The sequence below is a fragment of the Schistocerca serialis genome, chromosome 2 (assembly GCF_023864345.2).
Source record: "Schistocerca serialis cubense isolate TAMUIC-IGC-003099 chromosome 2, iqSchSeri2.2, whole genome shotgun sequence".
Lineage (NCBI taxonomy): Eukaryota > Metazoa > Arthropoda > Insecta > Orthoptera > Acrididae > Schistocerca > Schistocerca serialis.
The window spans coordinates 1038001345-1038026249 of NC_064639.1; the positions used below are offsets into that span (position 1 = coordinate 1038001345).

General features: G+C 45.6%; 1 protein-coding gene across 2 annotated transcripts in view; it reads right to left on the bottom strand.

Annotated features, from left to right (window-relative positions):
* LOC126458459 (anoctamin-10) overlaps window positions 1-24905 on the bottom strand; it is a 317839-nt gene that overhangs the window by 180721 nt on the left and 112213 nt on the right. For both annotated transcript variants that reach the window (XM_050095530.1, XM_050095529.1), the window contains exon 4: window positions 295-545. In XM_050095530.1, the coding sequence (XP_049951487.1) occupies window positions 295-545 (251 nt within the window). The remainder of the gene's footprint in view (window positions 1-294; window positions 546-24905) is intronic.

The following is a 24905-nucleotide window of genomic DNA, read 5'->3' on the forward strand; positions in this document are numbered from 1 at the left end:
CTAATTATTCTTGACTGTTCTAATTATTCTTGACTGTTCTAATTAATCTCTATTTTTTCTTTAACATTAATACTGTATAACACGTGATATGTCCATAATGTTCTGTACAAATCGAAATTCGTTCAATTTGAGTATGCCTGGTTAGGTGTGAGAGAGGGCCAGGTAAAATAAATGCATAAATTAATATAAATAAATAAATAAATAATTTCGTGTGGCGACAAATATCTGGCTGTACAGCAGTGAGTTGCACAGACGGGAAAGAGGGAGAAGTGCCCCCAGCGGAGCAGCCGTTACCTCTCCGTGCCTGAGCGGCTGTCTGCGCACGAACAGCTCGGCGCCGCCGTCCCGCCGCTTGCCGCGGATCTTGTCGACGAGCCAGCGCAGCGCCTCGGGCCGGACGTGTCGCGCGAACGACAGCACCAGGTAGGTGGGCGGGAAGACGACCCCCTCTCCGGGGTCTCCCGTCGAGCCGGTGCCCACGCTGCTCGAGCTGTTGTCGCTGTCCAGGTCCGCCAGCACGTCCGAGCCGCCCGTCGACCTACGAGCTGCCGGCATAAACGCACCCACGTAATCATACAACTCTGACGTTAAGGCCGAGGTTATAGATCCTCAGCTACAAGGGCTAAAAAACTTAAGTTCGTACTTCCTAGCTAATTAAAGACATTAGCTGTAAACAATGGTAAGGGACACTCTATGAGGTGCAATAAGATACAGATAAAACTTCTGTTCTTGTTGGAAATAACCTTCTTGTTCATTGGTTCAGAGTTATAGCGAAGTGGAAGAGAACTGTAAAATTTCGTTTTATGACCATTCATCAATTCCAATGAACCCAGACATACAGGTTGTTACAAAAAGGTACGGCCAAACTTTCAGGGAACATTCCTCACACACAAAGAAAGAAAATATATTATGTGAACATGTGTCCGGAAATGCTTACTTTCCATGTTACAGCTCATTTTATTACTTCTCTTGAAATCACATTAATCATGCAATGGAAACACACAGCAGCAGAACGTACCAGCGTGACTTCAAACACTTTGTTACAGGAAATGTTCAAAATGTCCTCCGTTAGCGAAGATACATGCAGCCACCCTCCGTCGCATGGAATCCCTGATGCGCTGATGCAGCCCCGGAGAATGGCGCATTGTATCACAGCCGTCCACAATACGAGCATGAAGAGTCTACATTTGGTACCGGGGTTGCGTATACAAGAGCTTTCAAATGCCCCCATAAATGAAAGTCAAGAGGGTTGAGGTCAGGAGAGCGTGGAGGCCACGGAATTGGTCCGCCTCTACCAATCCATCGGTCACCGAATCTGTTGAGAAGCGTACGAACACTTCGACTGAAATGTGCAGGAGCTCCATCGTGCATGAACCACATGTTGTGCTGTACTTGTAAAGGCACATGTTCTAGTAGCATACGTAGAGCATCCCGTATGAAATCATGATAACGTGCTCCATTGGAAGAACATGGGGCCCAAACCAGACATCACCAACAATGCCTGCCCAAACGTTCACAGAAAATCTGTGTTGATGACGTGATTGCACAATTGCGTGCGGATTCTCGTCAGGCCACACATGTGGCGGTGAATCGAGGAAGTACAGTACATACTGACAAAACTAAAATGAGCTCTAACATGGAAATTAAGCTTTTCCGGACACATGTCCATATAACATCTTTTCTTTATTTGTGTGTGTAGGGAATGTTTCCTGAAAGTTTGGCCGTACCGTTTTGTAACACCCTGTATATTCTTACATAACTAGTGGAATGCTTGGGTACGGGAGTATTGCTAGTTAGTGTAAGAAAAACATTAAACGAACGAAAAATATTATTTATTACAAAAAAATTCTGAGAAATCAAGTGAAACTTTTTCTTATAAAATAATAAACTTCCGGGCTCTTTTCGGAACAGTAGATTGCCTCTTACGGATAGGAATGCTATTATTTTACAAAGTATGGAAAGGTTCTTTTCTCCCTTCTCTTTCAGAATGTTATTTACTCGGCAGAATGAGAGCCGTGCCTACGCAACGTGAATAACGTTTCTACGTACAGTCAAGGCTGTCGCATGAGAAATGTAGTGGAGTGTACTGTTAGGAAGGACAAATGGAGCTCGCATACGCGGTAGCGCACAATACCGTGAGCTGCGATGACTGCTGCCTGTGTCGCTCGCTGCTGAAAAATAACACAACTATCTCTTTCTATCTGGACTGACCTTCGCCAATCAAACTCTCCCTACGCCTTGATGAAGTCAAGGACTCCTGTCTGCACCTAGTCTAAATATTGGCGTGGTACACCCGTCAGATAACCAGTCCACTACGATGCCAGTCAATATTCGCTCACAGGTGTACTCTGTGTGTTCACACCGCACGATAAGTGTGGCGACCAACACAGTGAACAATGCTTAACCGCGAGTGACTCAATATAGAGTGTCACTCCGATTCACTAAAGACGGAGGTGCTCTCCCAGTAAAGTACTGAGGAGAGGCTTTGTTCCTCACTCTTTGCATGCACGTACGAGCACACTCGCTCTCATTACGTGTTCCCGCTCCAAGAGCGACAACGAAACGGCCCCTTTGTCTGGAAAAGTTGCAAGGGTATATCATTTACTGACTTCCCTCACTTCTCTGACACTCTGTGTCAGAAATATTCCACCAGTTAGCATTGCTCTTTTAAACGGGAGAATGACGTTTCGTTTAAGTCGACCAATGCGGAAATCTGTAGCATCTCTGTTAGGCGTATACTGTCCTACTGTGGGAACTCCGTAACTACGCAGTAAGTCCGTGAAAAATGCGTCTTCTGGGTGCTCCCACACAATGTTGCAGAATTTGCTTTTAAGTCAAACACGAGGGTCGTTATCCCTTCACTCTCACAAAAGCTGTCTTCTCTCTGGGCGGTCGCTTCGGTTGTTGACCCAGCCCTCTGAAGGGACGGTCTACGTAGCGGAATGGTTTCCTCTTTAGAACGAAACCTCCTGTGGCCGTCATGTTGTGCACGACACCCTTGACTTTTTCAACCCCAGTGCGCACTTGAGATTTACTTATTAGATTTGCATATCGCTTACACGAATTCATACAAAATTGACTCTACCTTATCGAGTTTGGGTTCGAATGAAGCGTCTTGATGTGTAGAATACAATTATGAGGATGGAATGTGTAAGAAATGAAGGTCAGGAGACCATGCCACCTTACAGTCTAATTTCAGATTCTCGCTAGCGAAACTATGCTGGTGTCCTAAATTAAAGCAACAAACGGAAATTTTGCAAGGTTGCATTAATTTTGCCACAAAACAGTATTAAGAGGTGATAATCAAGTAGAAACATTGTAAAGAAAACACAATGCTATCAACTGCAACATGCAGAATGGTTGAAAAAAATGATGTTCATTTCTTCCAACTTAACGGATTTGCACACACGATCTGACAACTGGTTAATATGATCAGTATGGGGTGTGACTATCTCTGGCACCAATACAGGCCTGACAATGACAGGACATGATGTGAATGACGTCATCAATCTCAAAATGGCTCTGAGCACTATGGGACTCAACTGCTGAGGTCATTAGTCCCCTAGAACTTAGAACTAGTTAAACCTAACTAACCTAAGGACATCACAAACATCCATGCCCGAGGCAGGATTCGAACCTGCGACCGTAGCGGTCTTGCGGTTCCAGACTGCAGCGCCTTTAACCGCACGGCCACTTCGGCCGGCTCATCAATCTCATGTTGAGGCAATAAAGCCCATTCTTCCTGCAGAGCTGCTCGCAGTCTTGGAGAGTGGTTGGTGGACGTTGATGTGATGCAACCTGCTTCCCTAGTGCATCCCAGCCATGCTCTATGGAATTCAAATCGGGAGAGCCAGCAGGCAATGTCTTCCGCTTCCAAAAAACACCAGCCACCCGTGCTCTACGAGGTCGAGAATTACCGTCCGTCAATTCGAAGTCTGGGCTCACAGCACCTCGCAACCACTGCGCATGAGATCCCAAGACATTCTCACGGAACCTGACTGTAGTTGAATCTTTCTAATTCACCCGCACAATTTCATGAAGAGGTGTTCCAGTGGTCAACATAATCCCTGCCCACACCATTAGGGATCCTCCTCGATATCAGTCTCTTTCCAATGTTTGGGTCCCGAAATCGTGTTCCACGTGCCCTCCAGATGCGAATCCGCCGAGAATCACCCTTCAGACAAAATCAGGATTCATCTGTGAAATGAAAATTGGCCCACTGTTCGACGTCCAGGTGGAACGTTGACGGCTCTACTCTAGACGTTCCCTTCTGCGAAGACACGCCAAAGGTAGACAGACAGCAGGTCTCCAACAATGAAGACCACTCTGCCGAAGCCTCCTGTGCACCGTTTGCCTCGATACAACACGTCCAATGGATGCTGCGTGGTCAGATGCCAGTTGCAGTGCAGTACTACGGCGGTACCGTCATGCCCTTACAGCCAAATAACGCTTCACTCTTTCTGATGTCTGGTCTCCTGGATACGGTTGCGGTCTCTATGAACTGTCGCCTCATTCGAGAAACAACAGAAGAATTCAGATTAAGCCATCGGGCCACATCAGTTTGCGACTCTCTGCTTCCATTCTTCCTATGGCCCTCCACAGCAGAGGGTCTGTAGGCGTCCTCTCTGTGCCATACTGCACCGTCTCTGACGGTGTACACAGCGATTGTGCAAGCATTACCCCGCTTGATCGGTGCCCTGACATCATTGCTGGCGGGGTTGTCCGTTGATCGGAATGCCATCTTACGTGCAGAACACGATCGCAACGACATCTGTTGACAGTCTGTATGATTATATCGTGAATTTGACAGAATTTGTTGCTTTGATTCTGGGCAACTCTGTACCTCATAAAATATGCTCTTAAGCAATGCATGCGTGGTGTTCCTACCTGGAAAATGCTTTTCACGGACGATCTCTACAAATCCAAGGATGGTGTAAAGGCGACTCGCTTGTCAGATAAAGATCCTGAATGCAAATGCGACTCTGAAGTTGTTAGTAACAAGAAAAATGTCAATTATTTAAACAAGTAACAATATGAAGTTTTGTTCCGAACCATTATTTACTTCTATTTATGTGCCAGTGTGACCGCAGAAATGTTAAGAGCCATCCTTAACGTTATTTATATGCTGCAGTAACCCGACAATAAAATCAATTTTACATTATGCTGAATCAATGATTAATTTTTGAGGTTGTTATACTTTATATTTCAAAAAATAGTAATGCGAATTACTAAAAACTTGAATACACTGTATTAATGTTCCACAGTAATAATAATAGTTATGAACCGGCTTTCGGCTTCTTAGACCATCGTCAGATAACATAATATGTACGAGGGCAGTTCAATAAGTAATGCAACACTTTTTTCTGAAACAGGGGTTGTTTTATTCAGCATTGAAATACACCAGGTTATTCCCCAATCTTTTAGCTACACAACACTATTTTTCAACGTAATCTCCATTCAATGCTACGGCCTTACGCCACCTTGAAATGAGGGCCTGTATGCCTGCACGGTACCATTCCACTGGTCGATGTCGGAGCCAACGTCGTACTGCATCAATAACTACTTCATCATCCGCGTAGTGCCTCCCACGGATTGCGTCCTTCATTGGGCCAAACATGTGGAAATCCGACGGTGCGAGATCGGGGCTGTAGGGTGCATGAGGAAGAACAGTCCACTGAAGTTTTGTGAGCTCCTCTCGGGTGCGAGGACTTGTGTGAGGTCTTGCGTTGTCATGAAGAAGGAGAAGTTCGTTCAGATTTTTGTGCCTACGAACACGCTGAAGTCGTTTCTTCAATTTCTGAAGAGTAGCACAATACACTTCAGAGTTGATCGTTTGACCATGGGGAAGGACATCGAACAGAATAACCCCTTCAGCGTCCCAGAAGACTGTAACCATGACTTTACCGGCTGAGGGTATGGCTCTAAACTTTTTCTTGGTAGGGGAGTGGGTGTGGCGCCACTCCATTGATTGCCGTTTTGTTTCAGGTTGGAAGTGATGAACCCATATTTCATCGCCTGTAAAAATCTTTGACAAGAAATTGTCACCCTCAGCCACATGACGAGCAAGCAATTCCGCACAGATGGTTCTCCTTTGCTCTTTATGGTGTTCGGTTAGACAACGAGGGACCCAGCGGGAACAAACCTTTGAATATCCCAACTGGTGAACAATTGTGACAGCACTACCAACAGAGATGTCAAGTTGAGCACTGAGTTGTTTGATGGTGATCCGTCGATCATCTCGAACGAGTGTGTTCGCACGCTCCGCCATTGCAGGAGTCACAGCTGTGCACGGCCGGCCCGCACGCGGGAGATCAGACAGTCTTGCTTGACCTTGCGGCGATGATGACACACGCTTTGCCCAACGACTCACCGTGCTTTTGTCCACTGCCAGATCACCGTAGACATTCTGCAAGCGCCTATGAATATCTGAGATGCCCTGGTTTTCCGCCAAAAGAAACTCGATCACTGCCCGTTGTTTGCAACGCACATTCGTTACAGACGCCATTTTAACAGCTCCGTACAGCGCTGCCACCTGTCGGAAGTCAATGAAACTATACGAGACGAAGCGGGAATGTTTGAAAATATTCCACAAGAAATTTCCGGTTTTTTCAACCAAAACTGGCCGAGAAAAAAAATGTGTTGCATTACTTATTGAACTGCCCTCGTAGATACCCTTCCGGGCGCTCCGAGCATTCTCTGCCTGCAGTGTCAAGTTGGACTGTACCTATAGTACACAGAGAAATTCTCACTAACAGGCAAATAGCTGGCTTCAATTCTACGGCACACTACCTATACTGGGGAGCTCTTACAATACACTACATCAGTGTAAATGTAAATCTGATTCAGGAAGACAATACAATGGATCTCGTGCTGGTGTTTCCGCTATGGGAATCGGAGTCTCTCCTCAGACTCGACTGCTACAAAGCTGGTAGGTCAGTGTTTCCAACATCCTATTCATCGCTAATTGGTACGGTTAGTCACGCGTTCCTCGTAAAGCAGGAGTTCAGCAGAAAGATGTAGAATGGAAACGAGTCGTTTTAAATGAGAATTACTCTCGGTCCTTGTCTACTTGCGTGCTACATGAAGTAAAGAGGCCAAGGCAGCACTGTTTCACGCGAACGCGGATCTAAATGTGTGTCACGCGTAAGAGGAGCTTATCTTTCCACAATGTTAGCTTATGTACTAAAATACCCGCGTATTACTGCAGTTCTACGCACGACTGTTAGATATTACCGCTAAATATAGTGGTTTTATTTAGAAAATACTAGACATTGCCACCGTATTGGAAACACCTTATTGTCAACAATAATTTCATAAAAATTTGCGCCACTTCCCTTTTGAGCACAGTGTCCAGGCTCAAACCAAGACAAACCATCACGCGACATTCACGGACTCTCTCTGTTGTCTCACGACAATCACCTAAACATAGTTCGCAGCCACTCGCTGGATCGAATACAGCAATCAGAGTGCCGCATCACGGATAGCGATTCGTCACTTCATAAGATTTCCAGTTGCTTCAAAGACCAATGGCTGTCTTATGTTCCACCGTATGTAAAGTTACGCCGTCATCATCGCCTTCGGGATAGAAATATGAATGCCAAGAGAAACTGAGCCTGTGGCCTTTGCCTACCAACAAGCCCCGTTGGAAATCTATTGTGCTCGCTAACTCGTTCTGCTATAGAAGATGTTAATTTAATGCTTCTGCATTTCTCCCCAGGATGCACTGCTTACGCAAGGGCTAGTCTCCACATAATGCATTCGATAGTCTCATGTCATCTACCTCGTTTCCCTCCGTATTAATAACGCTCCGAATCATAAAATCAGAATCGCATCACACTTTCTGACGCGCGTTAGGAATACAGGGCTGTACAGTTTCGTGATGGTTAACTTCTGCGACACGTGCAAGGCAGTAAGTACCTCTCACTGATAGCGAAGCAGCCCCACAGTCCCATGAAGTTCGTTATCAGATGTCTAATCCCGTACGCTACAATACTACGGACATATCGTCACAAGTGTCTATCAGGCTCTATCGTTTTTGAATGGGTTACATCTACATATGACCTACCCTGAAGATCTCACGTTCAGGAATTGATGGGTAAATGTTAGCTCTTGGTCACAACCACATTCTGGTGTGAATCAGCATTGTTTGCATATAACTGAACTAGCCACCTGGCCTGGTTTCGCACGAGTGGCAAAAAGAACTAGTATCTAAGACCAAACGACCTGACTGGCGTAGTGTATTTCATGTGTAAATTGAAGGCTGAGTGGGGAGAAAAGAAAGCAAAGGGATTGGTGATGACTGCGTTGGGACACTACACGGAATCAGCGGCGACGAGTGAAAATAGTCTGCATGACTGAGATCTCGTGCTTACTAGACAATTGCGTTAATCACCTGCGCCACCCATGACACAGTGTTTATTCCAACTGCGCGTACTATCTCGGTACGCCCCACGCCGACTCACATTTCCACCGAGCGCCACCTATCCACAGTCCCTCTCCTTTTCCTCCATACTCGCTACTAAGAGATTTCCGCAAGAGGTCGGACGAACTTGAGCACTCGCACTGAAGAAGGTGGATCCGTTGCCTATCTATGAGAATCAGTTATATGAATGCGTGATGTCTGTTCGTTCCGACATATCCGAACGAACAGACACCACGTATTAATATAATAGTGTATTTTGTTTGGGGCCACGAATAAAACTCAGGGAACAACGTTAAGCAAGTTTACATCGTAACTTCCACATAACTTACGCGATCTCAGCAGCATACGCCAGGAAAGTTGTCTGGAGGCATGAATGTTACATGTTTCATATAGAATTGGCTTTTGGCGTGACATCTCATAGCACTAATAGGATCACACCGTGATGCGAGTGATATACTGTATGTACAACCAATGAAAATATTCTACGCGAGTCTCATATCAGACCTTGATGAAATGATGGCGATCTTTTTGTTGTTGGTCCTAGCTATTATGATACTTCAAAACCGAGTAACTCACGTGTTCTTCGAAGACTTTGCAGTGGGTTAAGAGTGGAAATTGCGACTGGTATTCTGACCGAAGCAGAAATTAGCAGACAAATTGTTATCATATTTCAAAATGCGTCCTGAACTACCTGTAGAAGTATTTCGAAATCTTGTATATTCCTACGCAAGAAATTTCTGAAACCTAATCATGAAGATCATTCTCGAGTCTTTAAGACCCGCCAGGGTAGCCGAGGGCGCTAATGCGCTGCTTCCTGGACTCGGGTAGCCGCGCCGGCCTCGGATCGAATCCGCCCGGCGGATTAGCGACGAGGGCCGGTGTGCCGGCCAGCCTGGATGTGGTTTTTAGGCGGTTTCCCACATCCCCCTAGGTGAATACGGGCTGGTCCCCACGTTCCGCCTCAGTTACACGACTCACAGACATTTGAAAACGTTCGCACTGTTTCATGACTTACACTAGACGCAGAACAGCTGAGGTACACTACTTCCGTCCCAGGGGGATCGGGGTGGCGGCAGGAAGGGCATCCGGCCACCATCTGCAATTAACACTGCCAAATCCGTCATAGCAAAGCCGATCCGGCGTTGGAGCGGGACAAAGGTCCAAGAAAGAAAGAAGGATTCGTAAGTCTTTAAGATCTTTAAAATGCCTAAGTCTCTTTCTCGCCTCTGGGCATACAATTACCAGTCTTCCCTATAATTTTAAAGTGTCCGAACAAATAAAACATTTCGTCCAACCACGCAGAGAATCGTATTCGCATGTATTTTTTACTCAAGAAAAGCAAGAAACCTGAAGCTGAATCGTTTGCTGCGCTGCTGCAAAACAAAGTTTATGCAGAGGAAGTAAAGCTGCACCCCATGCTGCAACATCCAAGCATTCGTAGCTGTATTCGACGTGCGATACAAACTACGCGACGTAACCTCGAAAGAGGACGGTCTATTGACACATAGCCAAGACGGATTTAGAAAACATTTTTCTTGTGAAACAAATATCTCTTTATTCACAAGAAGTGTTGACTGCTATCGACAAGGATTTCAGATTCAGTCCGCATTTCTACACTCCCAGAAAGCTTCTGACACCGTACCTCACAAGCGGCTTGTAATCAAATTGCGTGCTTAGGGAATATCGTCTCAGTTATGTGACTGTATTCATGATTTCCTGTCAGAAGGGTCATAGTTAGTAGTAATTAAGGAAAGTCTTGAAGTAAAACAGAAGTGATTTCTGGCGTTCCCCAAGGTAGTGTTATCGGCCCTCTGCTGTTCCTGATCTACACAGGGTGTTTGGAGAGGAAAGGTCAATATTTTACACAGCGCACTATACAACTGGATCATAACGTGATTTTCTTGAACACAATGTTAAAGAGAAGTACAGTTATGTTACACATTTTTACATAATATTTATTTACTTTGCATTTAGGATATAATGCATTAAAACATACATGTTACATGTATTCAGTTGAAAAAGACGTACCACGTCTTTTACAAACGGCTTTAACACTTATCGTATAGATGTTGTACAGCTCACAGAACAGGTTCGAATATCCCACCATGAACGTCAATGCACTTCTGCGATCTAGCGATAACATGTGTTGCTTGTTCAATTGCCTGTGGTTAGTTCCTAATCAATTCAGCAGCGTCCATGATGCGACGAAGCAGTTCATCTCGTGTATTTACCTTCACTTTGTGCACCTCTGATTTCATGCAACCCCATGAACAGAAATCTAAAGGTGTAAAGTCAGGTGATCTTTGAGGCCAGTTAATAGCACCGACACGGCCAATCCAACGATTAGGGTATGTGCGGTTGAGATGGTCTCTCACACGTAAGGTAACATGTGGAGGGGCACTACCATGTTCAAAGTACATTCCAGCTCCCTTCGCTAAAGGAACGTCTTCCAATAGTTCCACAAATGAATATTCCAAAAAATGCAGATACCTCCCTCCTGTCAATCGCTGACTGATAATAAATGGACCTATCAAAAATGTACCGATCATGCCGCACCAAACATTTATGGCAAAACGAACTTGGAAATTGCTATCCACTGAGGGGTATGTATTTTCCCGTGACCATAGATGATTATTGCGTGTGTTGTTTATTCCATGTCGTGAAAACTGGGCTTCGTCAGTGAATAGGATGTATGGAAGCAAATGACTATTCTCAATTAGCCAGTGACAGAACTGAAGTCGTTAGGCATTGTCTCCAACGTGTGGAGATTTTGGGCACGCTATATGTGAAATGGATAAAGGTTTATAGCATGTAATGATGTTTCCCATACACGTGTCTGTGGAACATTCATACACAGGGACATTCTTCGTATGCCCGTACTGGTACTTCGCTCAACACTTGCGATAATTTCTTCCTGTTCTCGCAAAGTTTGTCGACGTGCCCTCTCGGACCAAAACTGTCTAGTTGGAAGAGAGCCGGTTGCACGCAAAGTGATGAACACTTTTGTAAACACCCTGCGATCAGGTAATCGTCGAGTCGGAAAGCGCCTGTGGTATTCTTCTCTTGCAGCGGTAGCACTACCATCGCAGAAGCTATGAACATAAACCATATCTGTGTATACCTCATTACTGTAGACGTGAGGCATTGTTGGCAGCGCTTGTACGAACACAGTTAACACCATAGACTACACAATGCGGCTTACACGGCACAACTATGCAAACAACAGTTGACTGAACTACGTACGTCACATGACCATAACAAGTGCTGGGATGCAGAGCGTAAACATGGCATGTACCCGTGCACTGTTTGCAAGCAAATCACGTTACGGTCCAGTTGTACTGCGTATACGTTCACGTTGTGCACATCAACTTTGCAGAATTAACATTTCTCGTTGCGGTGGGATCTCACGAAATTCGAAACGCCAAATTCTTCCTCCGAAAATATTTTGTCGACGCCGACGTACTTAGGTAGAAACGACCATCATAGTGAAAAAGAGAAATTAGAGCTCGCGCGGAAAGATATAGGTGTTCGTTTTTTTTCCGCGTGCTGTTCGAGATTGGAATAATAGAGAATTATTGTTAAGGTGGTTCAATGAACCCTCTGTCAGGCACTTAAGTGTGATTTGCAGAGTAGCCATGTGGATGCAGACATACTGCTCCACAGACTTACTCGAACTTCATTGGCAGTCCTGCGTTACTCCTATGCAGTATTAGACCAGTCTAGAACACGACTGTCAGGCTCGGTTTGACCAACGAGACAATTTTTAAACTGTCACTACTACGAGGGTTGCCCAGAAAGCAATGCACCGCAATTTTTTTCTCAGCCGGAAAACAATGCTACAAATGCGAAACGTTACGTATGTATTATTTGAAGTCTCCAGAGTGAGCGCACCAAGTTTCCTTCACTTCCGACAGAAAGCGTAGCTGCAGGACAATTTCAAAATTGTATCTGTAGGTGATGTACGTTACAAGCAACGTGCCGTCACTGAATTTCTCACTGCAAAGAAAGAAAAACTGTGGGAATATTCGCAACGCTTGTGGAAAGTCTATGGAGCATCTGCTGCCGACAGAAGTACAGTTAGTCGCTGGACACGGAGTGTGAGGTCATCATCAGTAGGCGGTTCGGCGGAGCTCCACGATTTGCAGTGGTCGGGGAGACCATCCACGGCTGACACACGTGGCCTACCTCCCTCGGATTTTCACTTGCTTGGATCGTTAAAGGATGCAAATCGTGGAAGACATTTTGAGAACGATGAGGAGGGGATTCACACAGCGAACCACTGGCTCCGTCGGCAGGACTCGAATTGCTACTGACACGTCACACATGCCCTTATTTCGCTCTGGAGGAAGACCGTAGAACGGGATGGAGGTTACGTGGAAAAATAAGGTGTGTAGATAAAACACCATGTGTGTGTAATTCTCGTTATGTTCAATAAGGAATTGTTGCAGGAAAAAAAATGCGGTGCATTACTTTCTGGGCAACCCTCGTACTATACTGCTAAAATAGCGCAGCAGCAGTTTTGTACTTTGAAAAAGACATTTAAATATAACCACTAGATTGGAAAACTTACACCACGGTCACTAACGGCCACAACTGGCTTCTAGCGACACTCGCCAATAGTTTCCCCCATAAATCAAACAGGATAACAGTTCAGTGTCAAAAATGTAAAAGATGTACACAGAAATGCCGCAAAAAGTATCCACGGGAACAAACGGAATTTGTCTTCTATTATTCTCGCCAAGTGCGCCTCGTTAATTGGACATCATTTCCAGTTAGCTGACGGCGCCTCTCTCCATTATGCGGACTACGCAGAGAGAGAGTTTACTGATAGCTGGACACATACTCTCTCGTTCAGTGCCTTTCGTGTGAGTCCTGTAAACCCAGAAAGACAAGTTTCGCCTGACCCTTGTGTGTCGTGCAGGTCCTGTACATTTACCATGAGCGCTACCTACAGGTAGAACGCCGCACTCAAATGGATTGCATCAATTCATTTGAAAGTAAATCATCTATAGGGATCCACGAAGGACGTCTGTAGAACAGCACAGTGAATTACCATCACGCCAGCGAGGATAGTCGCGACCAATTATGGAGTCCGCATCATAACATTACGTGCAGAAGGTTTGTCAACCATGTAAGTTGCTCGATGGATGCAACCGCGTCACACTGAGGCGGTGTAGACATTGAATAGTTCTAATTGACAGGTAGTGCTCTGGCTTGACATTAAATGGGGGCCACCGTACACTTCCCGTCGTTATTGAGTGCAGATTCATTGCTCTGCTGTACAGTGACGAGATTCTACAACCATATCGCTAACATTTTTGTGATGATTTCATCTTGACAGATGATAAATCGCGTGTTCATCGAGCTTTTTTTGTGAACACGTTCCTTGAAGATGCTAGAGTCACCAGAATGGAATGGCCTGCAATTACCCGAACGTGAACCTGATCGAACACGTATGGATAGATTGGAACGATATGTTTTTGGACGTCGAAAAGACTTGCACTCTGCATGACTTACATAGAATCACCACTGAAGAGTGGCACAATTTGGACCAGGGACAACTGATGATCATAACAGCGGTATGCCACGACGGAGCCAAGCCTGCACCCGAAGAAAGGGACGTTCCACGACGTATGGACGTTTCTCAGGAGTGGTGTTAAACACTCCACATGGGAAACAGACGGTTTTGTTGTTACACAAATGTTTGTGCTTTTGATTTGGTGATTCTGAAACACTGCAAATGCCTACAATGTAAACGTGACTTAGAGGCAATTTTTGTTTTCTGTACTACGAGTTTTGCAGTAAAGCGGTAATTCAAAACTTTTGTTGGTGTGTGTATTTTACAGCAAAAGAAAATGCCCCGCTCCCTCGCTCTGTCCTGCACATGGGAACTATTCAGTCAGTATGACAACGCATGTGTTCTTAAGAGAGGAGATGATCGACCAGTTTGAACTTACAGTCGTAGGCCCTCTTGTGCAGCCGCACGACCGCAGGCATGGCGGCAACTTTGAGGCGACGTCTGCGTGGAAGCGGAAGAGGTGGTGACCGGGCGGCGCTCGCGCGTAGAGTGGAGGTGAAGGGAAGGAGACAGGGCCGCAGCAGCCGGAGATTTGAAGAGTGCAAATACGGACACGTAAGGCGCGCTGTATATCACCCGAGCACACAATGGCTCGTGCCCCGTCAGACCGGCGCGAGGCCTACCGCCGAAACGCGTGCCGCACCTCCGCTTGGGAGCCACCTACGGAGACCGCGACGCAAAGTGCCGCCTCATTAGCATCGTGCACGCTGTAGCGAGCCCTGCCACGCGGCCAGCACACTAGTAAGGTGACACCCGACTGCAGCTGTTATCGTAGCTATTAGCGATGCTCCGACTTCCCGTCTTCTACTTAACGGCAGGAATGTATGTCTGGACTAGTTCTCATGTAACCTGCTGAAGTTATTCTACGACCAGCTGCAGTACATCAGCAGTAGAACTCCATCGAAAACGGCTACTACATTAAACTTACTGTGAAGAATATTTACAAATATACACCTCTGTTTGGAAGACGTGAATCGCCAGGACCGAGATACGCGATCACAATGAAACTTATTGCATCGATTAAGGATATGACACTACACAAATGATTAGCATTACAGACCTGTACATGGACTGTCACTGTGGAAACTCAGTACGGAGTAGCGCCAGCACGTGCTGCAATCAGAGCCACTAGATGTCGTGGCACGGAGTCAAAGAGCTCCTGAATATACTGCTGGGGAAATGCTCTGCCAAGTCGTTTGTATGCGCGTCCAAGACGCACCAACTGTGGCTGCAGGAGGACCTGAACCAACAAGTTGCCAACTGACTATATTGGGGTCATATATATATATATATATATATATATATATATATATATATATATATATGGATATGGTGTCTGTTCTTTCTGACATGTCTGAAAGAACAGACACCATATCCATATAAGTATATAGTTCTGGCAATATCAGCCATGTCCTCCTCCTGTGCGGATGCACACATATTCCCCGAACTCTTACCGGACTTGGTAAGAATGTAATCAGTGTGTTGGGGTGGGACACTACGAATGAAGTGTGTGGACATACATCTACATCTACATCTACATTGATACTCCGCAAGCCACCCAACGGTGTGTGGCGGAGGGCACTTTACGTGCCACTGTCATTACCTCCCTTTCCTGTTCCAGTCGCGTATGGTTCGCGGGAAGAATGACTGTCTGAAATCCTCCGTGCGCGCTCTAATCTCTCTAATTTTACATTCGTGATCTCCTCGGGAGGTATAAGTAGGGGGAAGCAATATATTCGATACCTCATCCAGAAACGCACCCTCTCGAAACCTGGCGAGCAATCTACACCGCGATGCAGAGCGCCTCTCTTGCAGAGTCTGCCACTTGAGTTTGCTAAACATCTCCGTAACGCTATCACGGTTACCAAATAACCCAGTGACGAAACGCGCCGCTCTTCTTTGGATCTTCTCTATCTCCTCCGTCAACCCGACCTGGTACGGATCCCACACTGATGAGCAATACTCAAGTATAGGTCGAACGAGTGTTTTGTAAGCCACCTCCTTTGTTGATGGACTACATTTTCTAAGCACTCTCCCAATGAATCTCAACCTGGTACCCGCCTTACCAACAATTAATTTTATATGATCATTCCACTTCAAATCGTTCCGCACGCATACTCCCAGATATTTTACAGAAGTAACTGCTACCAGTGTTTGTTCCGCTATCATATAATCATACAATAAAGGATCCTTCTTTCTATGTATTCGCAATACATTACATTTGTCTATGTTAAGGGTCAGTTGCCACTCCCTGCACCAAGTGCCTATCCGCTGCAGATCTTCCTGCATTTCGCTAGAGTTTTCTAATCCTGCAACTTCTCTGTATACTACAGCATCATCCGCGAAAAGCCGCATGGAACTTCCGACACTATCTACAAAGTCATTTATATATATTGTGAAAAGCAATGGTCCCATAACACTCCCCTGTGGCACGCCAGAGGTTACTTTAACGTCTGTAAACGTCTCTCCATTGATAACAACATGCTGTGTTCTGTTTGCTAAAAACTCTTCAATCCAGCCACACAGCTGGTCTGATATTCCGTAGGCTCTTACTTTGTTTATCAGGCGACAGTGCGGAACTGTACCGAACGCCTTCCGGAAGTCAAGAAAAATAGCATCTACCTGGGAGCCTGTATCTAATATTTTCTGTGTCTCATGAACAAATAAGGCGAGTTGGGTCTCACACGATCGCTGTTTCCGGAATCCATGTTGATTCCTACATAGTAGATTCTGGGTTTCCAGAAATGACATGATACGCGAGCAAAAAACATGTTCTAAAATTCTACAAGAGATCGACGTAAGAGATATAGGTCTATAGTTTTGCGCATCTGCTCGACGACCCTTCTTGAAGACTGGGGCTATCTGTGCTCTTTTCCAATCATTTGGAACCCTCCGTTCCTCTAGAGACTTGCGGTACACGGCTGTTAGAAGGGGGGCAAGTTCTTTCGCGTACTCTGTGTAGAATCGAATTGGTATCCCGTCAGGTCCAGTGGACTTTCCTCTATTGAGTGATTCCAGTTGCTTTTCTATTCCTTGGACACTTATTTTGATGTCAGCCATTTTTTCGTTTGTGCGAGGATTTAGAGAAGGAACTGCAGTGCGGTCTTCCTCTGTGAAACAGCTTTGGAAAAAGGTGTTTAGTATTTCAGCTTTACGCGTGTCATCCTCTGTTTCAATGCCATCATCATCCCGTAGTGTCTGGATATGCTGTTTCGAGTCACTTACTGATTTAACGTAAGACCAGAACTTCCTAGGATTTTCTGTCAAGTCGGTACATAGAATTTCACTTTCGAATTCAATGAACGCTTCACGCATAGCCCTCCTTACGCTAACTTTGACATCGTTTAGCTTCTGTTTGTCTGAGAGGTTTTGTCTGCGTTTAAACTTGGAGTGGAGCTCTCTTTGCTTTCGCAGTAGTTTCCTAACTTTGTTGTTGTACCACGGTGGGTTTTTCCCGTCCCTCACAGTTTTACTCGGCACGTACCTGTCTAAAACGCATTTTACGATTGCCTTGAACTTTTTCCGTAAACACTCAACATTGTCAGTGTCGGAACAGAAATTTTCGTTTTGATCTGTTAGGTAGTCTGAAATCTGCCTTCTATTACTCTTGCTAAACAGATAAACCTTCCTCCCTTTTTTTATATTCCTATTAACTTCCATATTCAGGGATGCTGCAACGGCCTTATGATCACTGATTCCCTGTTCTGTACATACAGAGTCGAAAAGTTCGGGTCTGTTTGTTATCAGTAGGTCCAAGATGTTATCTCCACGAGTCGGTTCTCTGCTTAATTGCTCGAGGTAATTTTCGGATAGTGCACTCAGTATAATGTCACTCGATGCTCTGTCCCTACTACCCGTCCTAAACATCTGAGTGTCCCAGTCTATATCTGGTAAATTGAAATCTCCACCTAAGACTATAACATGCTGAGAAAATTTATGTGAAATGTATTCCAAATTTTCTCTCAGTTGTTCTGCCACTAATGCTGCTGAGTCGGGAGGTCGGTAAAAGGAGCCAATTATTAACCTAGCTCGGTTGTTGAGTGTAACCTCCACCCATAATAATTCACAGGAACTATCCACTTCTACTTCACTACAGGATCAACTACTACTAACAGCGACGAACACTCCACCACCGGTTGCATGCAATCTATCCTTTCTAAACACCGTCTGTACCTTTGTAAAAATTTCGGCAGAATTTATCTCTGGCTTAAGCCAGCTTTCTGTACCTATAACGATTTCAGCTTCGGTGCTTTCTATCAGCGCTTGAAGTTCCGGTACTTTACCAACGCAGCTTCGACAGTTGACAATTACAATACCGATTGCTGCTTAGTCCCCGCATGTCCTGACTTTGCCCCGCACCCGTTGAGGCTGTTGCCCTTTCTGTACTTGCCCAAGGCCATCTAACCTAAAAAACCGCCCAGCCCACGCCACACAACCCCTGCTATACGTGTAGCCGCATGTTGCGTGTAGTGGACTCCTGACCTATCCAGCGGAACCCGAAACCCCACCACCCTATGGCACAAGTCGAGGAATCTGCAGCCCACACGGTCGCAGAACCGTCTCAGCCTCTGATTCAGGCCCTCCACTCGGCTCTTTACCAAAGGTCCGCAGTCAGTCCTGTCGACGATGCTGCAGATGGTGAGCTCTGCTTTCATCCCGCTAGCGAGACTGGCAGTCTTCACCAAATCAGATAGCCGCCGGAAGCCAGAGAGGATTTCCTCCGATCCATAGCGACACACACATTGGTGCCGACATGAGCGACCACCTGCAGATGGGTGCACCCTGTACCCTTCATGGCGTCCGGAAGGACCCTTTCCACATCTGGAATGACTCCCCCCGGTATGCACACGGAGTGCACATTGGTTTTCTTCCCCTCTCTTGCTGTCATTTCCCTAAGGGGCCCCATTACGCGCCTGACGTTGGAGCTCCCAACTACCAGTAAGCCCACCCTCTGCAACTGCCCTGATCTTGCAGACTGAGGGGCAACCTCTGGAACAGGACAAGCAGCCATGTCAGGCCGAAGATCAGTATCAGCCTGAGACAGAGCCTGAAACCGGTTCGTCAGACAAACTGGAGAGGCTTTCCGTTCAGCCCTCCGGAATGTCTTTCGCCCCCTGCCACACCTTGAAACGACCTCCCACTCTACCACAGGTGAGGGATCAGCCTCAATGCGGGCAGTATCCCGGGCAACCACAGTCGTAGTCCGATCAGGGGATGCGTGGGACGAGCTGGCCGTCCCCGACAAACCCCCATCCGGACCCCCACAGTGATGCCCATTGGCAACAGCCTCAAGCTGTGTGACCGAAGCCAACACTGCCTGAAGCTGGGAGCGAAGGGATGCCAACTCAGCCTGCATCCGAACACAGCAGTTGCAGTCCCTATCCATGCTAAAAACTGTTTTGCAAAGAACGTCTGAACTAATCTACAGAGAGCGCAAACAAATCGACAAAATTTAAACGGTTATTAAAATACAAGATTGCCTAATAAATGCAGTAATGCTGCTACTTGCGCACTGCTGACACTGCTCGGCGGCGGAAGGAGACTAAGCGAAATTACACTATTCAGGTACTAAAACGCGATGCTACACTCTCAAATACTATAATACGCCCGAAATTTATGAATTAAACTATGTAACAAATGAGTGAGCTAGGAGTATACGACTTGCTGCTCAGCTGCTTATCCAACGGCGGCAGGGAGCACACTGACTGTGACCAACCGACACTGGCCGTTCAAAACAAAAACAGTAGACAAACGACTACGCGAATTTACACTATTCAGGTACTAAAACGCGATGCTACAACTCTCAAATACTATAATACGCCCGAAATTTATGAATTAAACAATTCAAGTACCAAAAACACGCAAAGAAATTAAGAATTAAACTATGTAACCAACGAGTGAGCTAGGAGTATACGACTTGCTGCTCAGCTGCTTATCCAACGGCGGCAGGGAGCAAGGTGAGAATGTGGGTCTCGCGGGAGGCGTGCGCGAGATAGTCCCTGCTATCGCACTATCCTCTGCACCCTCGGTGGCTAGAGCGTCTGCCGTGTAAGCAGGAGAACCCGGGTTCGAGTCCCGGTCGGGGGCACACATTTTCACCTGTCCCCGTTGATATATTTCAACGCCCGTTAGCAGCGAAGGTATTAATATAGTTCTAATTTCGATATAGGAGTCATGTGCGATGGGTGACATGTCAGGCGAATGGGCATGCCATGGGAACAACGGCACCCGTCGTTCTTCGTTTAAGATTTGCATATTCCCCGCCGTATGCATGCCGGCGTTGTTCTGCTGAAACATGGCATGTGGAACGGCCTCCAGGAGGGGCAGTGCATCGGGCTGTAGAACCTCCTTGATGTAGCGATAAATGTTCAGAATGCCCTGAAGATGTAGGCAGCGAGATCGCGTGTTATAAACGATGGCGTCTCAAACCATTACACTTTGCTTCGGTCCGCTATGACTCAACAATACAGCGTGCCCTATTGCGTTCACCAGGCTGGCGTCGAACGCGTATGCTGCCATCACTGTAGGATAAGCTACATTTTGCCACTCAGCACGCCAATGGCCCATTGCAGCCTGTGGCATTCGTGGAGTCTGGTCAAAGGAAGCCGACGCAGTGGCATGTATGCCACCAGCCCAGCCCGCAAAAGACGGCGTCGAACCGTCGACGTAGACATGTCCACACCAGTTGCAGCGCTCCAGCGTCACGCCAATGTTGGGGACGAAGCTGTGCTGCCGGTTAAAGCCAAGCGCACAAGATGGCGACCATCTCATGCTCTGGTCACATTGTCGCCGCTATGTACGGCCCTCCTTCCACCTCTATAGTTTCTTTTATCTTGGCGGCTCGCGCATGCCCGCCCAGACGCGGGAGATTGCTGCGTTGTCAGTTGCACACGACGCACGCGCGAAGACAAGCAGCGCCATAGTATAGTATAGTTCGCAAGCTTACGTTTAGGGGGGAGCGCGCAGTTTATGAAGTAAAGCCACAACTGCCGCATTAACCCTTTCGCTGCTACAGAGACGTGCTCCCCGCATTTCGCGCTGTGCGCGATTTTGTCACTGCACTGCTCGCCTGTGCTGACACATGGTGTTTCCGACTGCTTTGACACACTTATCATTCGATTCCACAAAAACTATTTGGCCCAAAAATTAGATTTTTACACATCATCTTGACTGATACCTTCCCCCCCACTTCCTTTGACTGATTAAAAAGCTTTAAAATAACGCCAAACACGCCCAGTGTAAATAAAACTTTTATTACAGTCGCGAAAGACGGAATATTTCTCAATATTACATACGACACCTATGTGGTACTTACATTAAATGAGATATTGTTATACAGTAAATTTTATATGAAATTTAGGTACCTTGTCCACATTTCATTTTCAACATTGTGGCAACTAAAATCGATCATACGGAAAGTATACGCTATGGACTTTTACCTCTGCAAACTGGAAAGTATACACTATGGACTTTTACCTCTGCAAACTCTTCAAAATTTCGTGCAATGGTTTTCTACATTTAATGCTGCACAATAACTGGGTTGAACATCGAACCAAAATTAAGTCATTTATGGGGGGAAGGTATCAGTCAAGAAGATGTGTAAAAATCTAATTTTTGGGCCAAATAGTTTTTGTGAAATCGAATGATAAGTGTGTCAAAGCAGTGGGAACACCATGTGTCTGCACAGGCGAGCAGTGCAGTGATGAGAAAATCGCGCACAGCGCGGAATGCGGGGAGCACGTGACTGCAGCAGCGAAAGGGTTAATGAAGAGACAAAGCACTAGAAATTTCAAAAAATTGCATTCAAACGAATAAAATTCGTGAAGTAAGACACTTCGATATTGTTTTTAAATAAAGAAAATATTTAGCATCGCACAAGGTTTGAACTCTTTACCTTACTAACTCAACGCCCTAACCGTTACGCTAGCGCAGCTCGTCCTCCTGTGTCTCTCCATAAGGACTCTAATAGGTCACGCAAAATTCTGACAAACACTGTTGGTATGCCTATGAATTACTCGCTCTTCGTCGAAGTACAATAGGAAGTAAACAATTACCGCTGTTCTTTATTGCGAAAAAGTGGTTCGTGAAATTGATACAAACACCTTTCCTTGCTATCGCCTGAATTAGGAGTCTTATTGCTTGTTTGGTTTAATTAATAAATAGAAAATGAAGCAATTGGTATAAAGAATGGTTTTTCCAAACTTTCTATAAAACAAAGTCTGCTATCAAGACATTGCTTTTGTTCTATTACTTTATTTATGATTGAATATTTCTAAAACTGAAGACACTGGTCCCTGCTCTGCTCTGCAGTCGAGATCTGGCAACGTTGTTCTCTGTTCATTGGCTGACTGTATTTTTTGACGTCAGATGCGCAGAACGAACCTAAACTCGGCCGCCAACATAAATGACGCGCACTGTAGTTCCACATGCTCCTCACTTCTGAAGCAGCGTGCCGTGTCGCGGAACGACGGACCCACCTCCCGGAGACCAATCATTCAGCCCGTTCGCACGCACCCACACGCTGATGTTCCACCGTGTGATATCGGCGGGGGATACTGGCCTTTGGTTACACGTTTCCACTTCCTATGACGGCGCCACATCGACTGAGCGTTGCATAACACTGACCTGTGTGATCGCACAGAGGAAGGTGCTGTGGCGTAGAGAGCCTGTATTCAAATACTGGCCGTACGTGAAGTTGCCCGTGATTGGTTGATTAGCTTTGGCGCCATTTTTCTGCCAATCGTCTCTCGCGCTTCGTATGTTCGCCGTGCTTTTGAGTTGAAGTTCAGAGGAATTTTGGAAACGATTAAAAGGTATTTGAATTATTGAGAGACTTGTTATGCGTTGGCATGCATGTTCGATTTAGCTGTATATCGTTTTTAGTATGTAATTAGCGTTTGAGATCTTAAATACGAGTTGAAATAATGAAGCGTTTTGTGATTTCGTGCATACTGGTAGCTTCACAAGCTTTTCTGAAGCCAATATCTTACAGTCCTTGCTGGGAACGGAAATTTCCTGCAATTGTTGTGCATTCTCATTCGACTCTATAGCGTCAAACTTTATTTCGTTCCGAATCAGTACGCTAGGCATTATTTTGGTTTCAGTATTATTGCCTGTCTGTTGACGCAGGCAAGTTGTAAGCACGTTTTCCGCAGTTGTCGTCGTTTGCTGAAACATTATTCGTAGTAAATAATTGTAGGTACTCTTTAAGACAGTTTTTAATAGGCCTACTTACTGTGGGGTAGGAGGGATACGGTAGTTTTCTTGTTCTATTTGGTCACTTATATATATATATATATATATATATATATATATATATGAAAGAAAGTCGTAAGCAGTTGTTTACGTGTGACATGCAAAAAGTTTGAAGACGAGACAAGAAGTACTAATACGTCTCACACTTTTTGCATGTCACAAGTAAACAACTGCTTACAACTTTCATTCATCTGACGTAATACAGGTACGTTAAATCTTTAGCGTTACGCACTTCCGAAACAAAACAAATGATATACACTATATTTTTTTATTTACGTTACTTTCATTGCAATGTGTCTAGTAAACGAACTTTAAAGGAGATAAATGCAAGTAACGAAAATTGTTACAGCCACTGTATCAAATTGTCCTGTGCTGTACGTAGTAGGCTACTATGAGTATATTATAGCTGTACAGAAAGGCATTTAACGAATGATTTCGCCATATTGTCTTGTGCTTTTGATTCGGTGAGTGTGTACTCCACTACTGGCCATTCAAAAGTCCCGCCCGCAGTTTGGCAGAAAAATGGCCGCCGTATCGTCCGGTTGGCCACACTGTCCCTACACAGGCTCTCTACTGTGGCGCGTACGTGCACGCCACCTGTCTGCCATTTAAATCACTTATTACGGTTCCGCTGTTCCAAACGTGCTCTTACCATGGCGTGTTTCACTTAGTACAAACAGTAGTGTAAGATACGTTTTTCAATGTTAATAATAATCCCGACTGTCTACTTTTTAATCGTCTTCATTTTCGTCCTCATTATCTTCATCGAAACCGTTTGTGGCTTATCTTGCTCTCGAGCATGTTGCTCTGTCCATCTTTTCTGTGCTCGACCCATCTTTCTTTTTTTGGCAGGTACTGCAGCAGCGACTTGGGCGCTCTACAAGAAGCAATCAAATGAAAATGAAACAGATGGGGAAGAAGTAAGTAAATGTTTGTTATTTCGAAAGTAATCGCCATAACAGTTAATACATTTATCCCACTATGAGATAAGATGGTCAACGCAATCACGAAAAAATGTTTGGGGTTGCATACGATACTACCATTGTACCCAGGAGTGCACCTCTTCGACCGAAGTAAATCGACGACCACGAATGTCTTTCTTCAACGCTCCAGAAACATGGAAATCGCATGGGGAAGAGATCGTGACTGTATGGAGGTTGTCTAGGGCTTCCCAGCGAAATTTCTGCACCATAATCGACACAACCTTGGCAAGTGTGGGCGGCCCGCAATGGGCTACATGTTTAAACAGCTATTGCGATTACTTTTGAAATAAGGATCAAGTTACCTATTCTTCAGCGAGCGAGGTGGCGCAGTTAGCACACTGGAGTCGCATTCGGGAGGACGACGGTTCAATCCTGCGTCCGGCCATCCTGATGTAGGTTTTCCGTGATTTCCCTAAATCGCTTCAGGCAAATACCGGGATGGCACCTTTCGAAGGGCACGGCCGACTTCCTTCCCCATCCTTCCCTCATCCACTGAGGCCGATGACCTCGCTGTTTGGTCTCTTCCCCAAACAACCCAACACCCCCCCCCCCCCCCACTCCCCCAACTTATTCTTCTTCCATCTGTCTCGTTTTCATTCGACTGTCTCTTATTGTTTCTTACATTCTTATTAACGATCTTTCTAATTGTTCCTGTACTTCACAACTT